Source organism: Scylla paramamosain, unplaced genomic scaffold, assembly GCF_035594125.1.
Source record: "Scylla paramamosain isolate STU-SP2022 unplaced genomic scaffold, ASM3559412v1 Contig11, whole genome shotgun sequence".
Taxonomy (NCBI): domain Eukaryota; kingdom Metazoa; phylum Arthropoda; class Malacostraca; order Decapoda; family Portunidae; genus Scylla; species Scylla paramamosain.
The window spans coordinates 1,499,231-1,506,767 of record NW_026973676.1 but is presented as its reverse complement, the minus strand read 5'-3'; the positions used below and the strand labels follow the sequence as shown (position 1 = coordinate 1,506,767).

Sequence of the window (7,537 nt, the reverse complement as noted above, 5' to 3'; positions counted from 1 at the left end):
CAGCACAGCACAGCACAGCACAGCACAGCACAGCACAGCACAGCACAGCACAGCACAGCACAGCACAGCACAGCACAGCACAGCACAGCACAGCACAGCACAGCACAGCACAGCACAGCACAGCACAGCACAGCACAGCACAGCACAGCACAGCACAGCACAGCACAGCACAGCACAGCACAGCACAGCACAGCACAGCACAGCACAGCACAGCACAGCACAGCACAGCACAGCACAGCACAGCACAGCACAGCACAGCACAGCACAGCACTGGCACTGGCACTGGCACAGCACTGGCACTGGCACAGCACTGGCACTGGCACTGGCACAGCACTTGGCACTGGCTGGGCACTGGCACAGCACAGCACAGCACAGCACAGCACAGCACTGGCACAGCACTGGCACTGGCACAGCACTGGCACTGGCACTGGCACTGGCACAGCACTGGCACTGGCACTGGCACTGGCACAGCACTGGCACAGCCTGGCACTGGCACTGGCACTGGCACAGCACAGCACAGCACTGGCACTGGCACTGGCCTGGCACAGCACTGGCACTGGCACTGGCACTGGCACTGGCACAGCTGACAGCACAGCACTGGCACTGGCACTGGCACTGGCACTGGCACTGGCACTGGCACTGGCACTGGCACTGGCACAGCACTGGCACTGGCACAGCACAGCACAGCACAGCACAGCACAGCACTGGCACAGCACTGGCACTGGCACAGCACAGCACAGCACAGCACAGCACAGCACAGCACAACACAACACAACACAACACAACACCTGGCCTGGCCTGGCCTGGCCTGGCCTGGCCTGGCCTGGCCTGGCCTGGCACAGCCTGGCACTGGCACAGCACAGCACTAACCTGGCACTGGCCTGGCACTGGCCTGGCACTGGCACTGGCCTGGCACTGGCCTGGCACCCACTGGCCTGGCCTGGCCTGGCACTGGCCTGGCACAGCACTGGCACAGCACTGGCACTGGCCTGGCACTGGCACTGGCCTGGCACAGCACTGGCACAGCACAGCACAGCACAGCACTAGCACAGCACAGCTGGCCTGGCACTGGCCTGGCACTGGCCTGGCACTGGCACCTGGCCTGGCCTGGCCTGGCACTGGCACTGGCCTGGCACTGGCCTGGCACCGCCTGGCCTGGCACTGGCACTGGCACTGGCTGACTGGCACTGGCACTGGCACTGGCACTGGCACTGGCACTGGCACTGGCCTGGCACTGGCCTGGCTGGCACTGGCTGGCCTGGCCTGGCACAGCACTGGCCTGGCACTGGCACTGGCACTGGCACAGCTGACTGGCACTGGCCTGGCCTGGCACTGGCCTGGCACTGGCACAGCACAGCACAGCACACAGCACAGCACAGCACAGCACAGCACAGCACAGCACTGGCACAACTGGCCTGGCACTGGCACAGCACAGCACTGGCACTGGCACACAGCACTGGCACTGGCACAGCACTGGCACTGGCACTGGCACTGGCACAGCACTGGCACAGCACAGCACAGCACAGCACTGGCTGACTGGCACTGGCACTGGCACTGGCACTGGCACTGGCACTGGCACTGGCTGGCACTGGCACAGCACAGCACAGCACTGGCACAGCACAGCACAGCACAGCACAGCACAGCACAGCCACAGCACTGGCACTGGCACAGCACTGGCACTGGCACTGCACAGCACTGGCACAGCACAGCACTGGCACTGGCACAGCACAGCACTGGCACTGGCTGGCACAGCACTGGCACTGGCACAGCACAGCACTGGCACTGCACAGACACCTGGCACTGGCACTGGCACTGGCACAGCACAGCACAGCACAGCACAGCACAGCGCAACCTGGCACAGCACAGCACAGCACAGCACAGCACAGCACAGCACAGCACAGCACAGCACAGCACAGCACAGCACAGCACAGCACAGCACAGCACAAGCACAGCACAGCACAGCACAGCACAGCACAGCACAGCACAGCACAGCACAGCACTGGCACAGCACAGCACAGCACAGCACAGCACAGCACAGCACAGCACAGCACAGCACAGCACAGCACAGCACAGCACAGCACAGCACAGCACAACAGCACAACACAAACACAACTGGCAGACAGCACAGCACAACTGCTGACAGACTGGCCTGGCACAGACTGACTGACAGCACAGCACAGCACAGCGACATGGCACAGCTAGCTGGCTGGTTGAATGGCTGACTGACTGGCTGACTGACTGACTGACTGACTGACTGGACTGACAGCACTGACTGACAGCACAGCACAGCACAGCATTGGCTGGCACAGCACAGCACAGCACAGCACATGGCACACTGACACAGCACAGCACACTGACAGCACAGACTGACTGACACAGCTGACTGATTGCACAGCACAGCTAACTGGCTGGTTGAATGGCTGACTGACTGGCTGACTGACAGCACAGCACAGCACAGCACAGCACAGCACAGCACAGCACAGCACAGCTGAGTGACAGCACAGCACAGCACAGCACAGCACAGCTGGACAGCACATGGCCTGGCACTGACTGCACAGCACTGACAGCACAGCACTGACAGCACAGCACAGCACAGCACAGCACAGCACAGCCTGGCTGGCTTCTTACAGCACAGCACAGCACAGCACAGCACAGCACACTGGCCACAGCACAGCACAGCACAGCACAGCGCAGCACAGCACAGGGACAGCACAGCACAGCACAGCACAGCACAGCACAGCACAGCACTGGTTGCACAGCACAGCACAGTGGCTGGTTATAGCACAGCACAGCACAGCACTCAGCACAGCACAGCACAGCACAGCCTGGCACAGCACAGCACAGCACAGCACAGCACAGCACAGCACAGCACAGCACAGCACAGCACAGCACAGCACAGCACAGCACAGCACAGCACAGCACAGCACAGCACCAGCACAGCACAGCACAGCACAGCACAGCACAGCCTGGCCTGGCCTGGCACAGCACAGCACAGCACAGCACAGGGCTGGCCTGGCCTGGCCTGGCACAGGGCACAGCTGGCTGGCCTGGCTGGACTGGCCTGGCCTGGCACAGCACAGCACAGCACAGCACAGGCACAGCACAGCACAGCACAGCACAGCGGCGGCTGGTTGGCCTGGCACAGCCTGGCTGGCTACAGCACAGCACAGCCTGGCCTGGCCTGGCCTGGCCTGGCCTGGCCACCTGGCCTGGCCTGGCCTGGCCTGGCCTGGCCTGGCTGGCCTGTTGCCTGGCCTGGTAGCACAGCACAGCAGAGGCCTAGCACAAAGCACAGGCCTGGCCTGGCCTGGCCTGGCACACATGGCCTGGCACAGCACAGCACAGCACAGCACAGCACAGCACAGCACACACAGCACAGCACAGCACAGCCTGGCCTATAGGCCTGGCTAGCACAGCACAGCACAGCACAGCACAGCACAGCACAGCACAGCACAGCACAGCACAGCACAGCACAGCACAGCACAGCACAGCACAGCACAGCACAGCCTAACACAGCACAGCACAGCATGGTAACTAACAGCACAGCACCTAACCTGCAGCACAGCACAGCAGCACAGCACAGCACAGCACAGCACAGCACAGCACAGCACAGCACAGCACAGCACAGCACAGACCCAAGAAATTAGCACAGCACAGCACAGCACAGCACAGCACAGACGACAGCACCAAGCACAGCACAACCTGGCCTTTTCAGCAGTCATGCTGTACATCTCCATCTAGCACAGCACATGCACAGCACAGCTGGCTAGCACAGCACAGCACAGCGCAGAAGCACAGCACAGCACAGCACAGCACAGCACAGCACAGCACAGCACCAGCACATTAGTGGTTGCAGCACAGCACAGCACAGCACTTAGCACAGCACAGCACAGCACAGCACAGCACAGCATTCTCACAGCACAGCACAGCCTGAGCACAGCACAGCACAGCACAGCACAGGCACAGCAAGCACAGCACAGCACAGCACTTGATATAGGGTGAATTTGTTGCTCCAGCACAGCACAGCACAGCACATGCACAGCACAGCAGAAGCACAGCACAGCACACGGCTAGTAGCGTCACAGCACAGCCAGGGAAATATGTACAGACATAAAAAAGCACAGCCTCAAGAAGCACAGCCTAAGGCCGGTTACAGCACAGCTGGCACAGCACTTCCATCAGCACAGAACCCCTGGCCTGGCCCTTGGCACAGTGCACAGCCTGGCTGGCAGCTGGCCCGCCTGGCCTGGCGCCTGGCACAGCACAGCACAGCACAGCACAGGCACTGGCCTGGCCTGGCACAGCTACAGCACAGGACAGCCTTGGTCTGCACAGCACAGCACAGCACAGCACAGCACAGCACATGCGCACAGCACAGCACAGCACAGCGTACCCCAAGCACAGCACAGCACCTAACTGGCCAGCTCACCTGACCAGCTTAATATTTCAGTGCTACAGCACAGCACAGCACAGCACAGCAGCTAATGGTGCAGGAAGGCCTTGTCTACCCCTGCACATAAGCACAGCCTGTGCACTGTACAGCACAAAGCAGACTGTACAGCACAGCACAACCTAACTGGCCTCACCTGAAAAAAATGGCACGAGCACAGTGGCACAGCACCACAGCACTGTACAGCACGCACAGCACAGCAAAGCCAGCACTAGCCTGGCAAGCCACTGTGTCCTGGCCTCTGGCTGGCCTGGCCTGGCCTCTGCCTGACTTTTTACCTGGCCTAACCTAACCTAACCTTACCTAACCTAACCTAACCTAACCCTAACCTGACCTGACCTGACCCCCTAACCTAACCTAACCCTAACCCTGACCTAACCTAACCTAACCTAACCTAACCTAACCTGACCTGACCTAACCTAACCCTAACCTAACCTAACCTAACCCTAACCTAACCCATCCTAACCTAACCGAGACATTAAAATTAGTCACAAGGCAAAAAGAGGCGATTCAAAGTGACTGACATACCAAGCAATTAATTAGTGAAATCAGACTTTGTTGACTACTCCAAAGCCTTTCAGTTTGTCGACCTCAGTATACTGTTAGGAAAAAGTGCATTATTAAGACATTATTAGTGGTTGTATCCACGGTATTGTTTATAATAGACTTATAACTAGTTTCCCCTGAAAATCTTTCGTTTTCTATCATTCTTTCATTCTACACGCCAGAGCCCTGACAGAGACCCAGAGAAATGTAAACAGGCACGAGTCAGACTTGATATAGGGCTGAATTTGTTGCTTTTCAGAAGAGAGGCAAGTCGGTCTGTACATGCGTGAGGTGGCGAGAGGCGTGTCCAGGGGGCGGCTAGTAGCGTGTGTGCCACCGTGGAAATATGTACAGACATAAAGAAGACGCCCTCAAGAAGAAAGGTAAGGCCGGTTCCAGCTTTTATTTTTTATTTATTTATTATTCCATCCCGGCCTGGGACCCCCCCCTTTCCCGAGTCCTGAGGTGTTAGGGGGACGGCCCGGGGGTGCTGTGCCTGCCCGTGAGTGTACCAGGTGCTCAAGCTTATACAAAACAAGGAAAGTTTTGAAGCATTTTTAGAGGGGCAGTCGGTCTGTACATGTACGTGTACATTAATTTTGAGGTGTTCCTTGTCATCCCCTGTCACTCCTGCCTGCCTCTGTCACCTCTACCAATCCCTGTCAAGCTCTGCCAAGCCCTTTGTCACCTCTCAAGTAATGAGGTGGCTTGAGATGTGAGATTTTAAACAGAAGCCTTTGCTGTCACCCCTGCCAAAGCCTACCAAGCCTGGCCTGTCAGCCCCACCAAAGGCCCTCTCAAGCCAAGCCACCACTGGCCCCTACCGAGACCTATCAGCTCTATAATCTGAAAAAAGTGCAGTGTCTTAGGGAGGATTGATTAGTAGTAAACAGTGACTTATGGCCAAAATGGAACTATATGGAGATTAAGTAGAGATTAGAATGAAAATACAGCTGAAATTGAGCAGGATAGTTACAATCACAGACTTCAACTTGCTACTCCTTGGTGTGAAAGAATCTGCAGGAAATTAAGTACATGGCAACTCCTGTTAGTCCCTCATGTGTTCTTGAAAGCAGACTGACAGATTCAGTGTGTGACATGCTGACGTGGGGGAAGGCTGTCTGGTGGCTGCTCTATGCTGTAGCTAACAAAATGGTTGTGTTTCAAGTGTTGTCATGCCTGGAAAGTCTACAGGTCATCATTACTAGTATAAATGTGTACTACAATGGTGAAATTTAGTGAAAAAATATTACTGTGCTGTTTATGTATTGGCAGGGAAAGATTTGTGCTCATCAAGACAATGATAAAAAAATTTTTATATTATTATTATTATTACTATTTTTTTCTATTTTTTTTTTCTTTTACTTGTTTTGCTGTAAGATGAGACTACAATAACTGCCCCTTGATGCCCTATAAGGTACCGCCAAGCACCAAGGGGCAGCCACCACGGTGCACAGTGAAGCACGTCCCAGCATCCCTGTCACCATCTTTTTCCCTGCCAATAATTATGCATTACATTTCCCAACTAATTTCATTCTAGTGCACAGCATTTCTACTACTGTGGTGACCTGTACACTTCCCAGCATGACCAGTACAGCACTTCAAACAAACACAGCCTTTTCTTAGCCACAGCAAGGCAAGGTGCAGCCACGACAGACAGCAACTTCCTAAGTCAGCATGTCACACTGCATCCACACTGTACAGGACTTCAGGAACACATCTGGGGGACTGATACAGAAGTTGCTGTGTAGGTCATTTTGTCCCAGCAGACTCTTTCACACCAAGCAGGCATGAGGTGGTAGTCTGTGCAGTGCGTCAGTGCTTGGAATTTTGAACCGGTCTTGCTGCATCTATGGCCCAGAGACCAAACACAGACCAAACAGAGGGCTAGCTGAACCTAACACAAACCAAACAGACGCCCACCAGAACCATACACAGGCCCACAAGAACTAACTGACTGGCTGGCCGGCTGACTCGCTGGCTGAGTGACTGACTGACTGACTGACTGACTGGCTGGCTGGCTGGCTTGCTGGCTGGCTTACTAGCTGACTGACTGACTGACTGGCTGGCTGAGTGACTGATTGGCTGGCTGGTTAGCTAGTTGGGTGGCTAGCTGGTTGGTTGAATGGCTGACTGACTGACTGACTGACTGACTGACTGACTAACTGAGTGACTGATTGATTGGCTGGTTGGTTGAATGGCTAGCTGGCTGGTTGAATGGCTGACTGACTGACTGACTGACTGACTGACTGACTGACTGACTGACTGACTGACTGACTGACTGACTGACTAACTGACTAGCTGAGTGACTGATTGATTGGCTGGTTGGTTGAATGGCTAGCTGGCTGGTTGAATGGCTGACTGACTGACTGACTGACTGACTGACTGACTGACTGACTGACTGACTGACTGACTGACTGACTGATTGATTGGCTAGTTGGTTGAATGGCTAGCTGGCTGGTTGAATGGCTGACTGACTGGCTGACTGACTGACTGACTGACTGACTGACTGACTGACTGACTGACTGACTAGCTGAGTGA

General features: G+C 56.0%; 1 protein-coding gene across 1 annotated transcript; it reads right to left on the bottom strand.

Moving 5' to 3' along the window:
- Nucleotides 1-266: 266 nt before the first annotated feature.
- LOC135097046 (keratin-associated protein 10-4-like) lies at nt 267-4,365 on the bottom strand (the record flags this gene model as incomplete). Its single annotated transcript, XM_063998807.1, has 4 exons — nt 4,155-4,365; nt 1,675-1,812; nt 871-1,491; nt 267-668 (listed from the first exon to the last, which is right to left on the bottom strand). Coding segments are annotated over exons 1-4 (1,372 nt in total), but the record flags the coding sequence as incomplete, so codon positions are not given.
- Between the last annotated feature and the right edge of the window lie 3,172 nt (nt 4,366-7,537).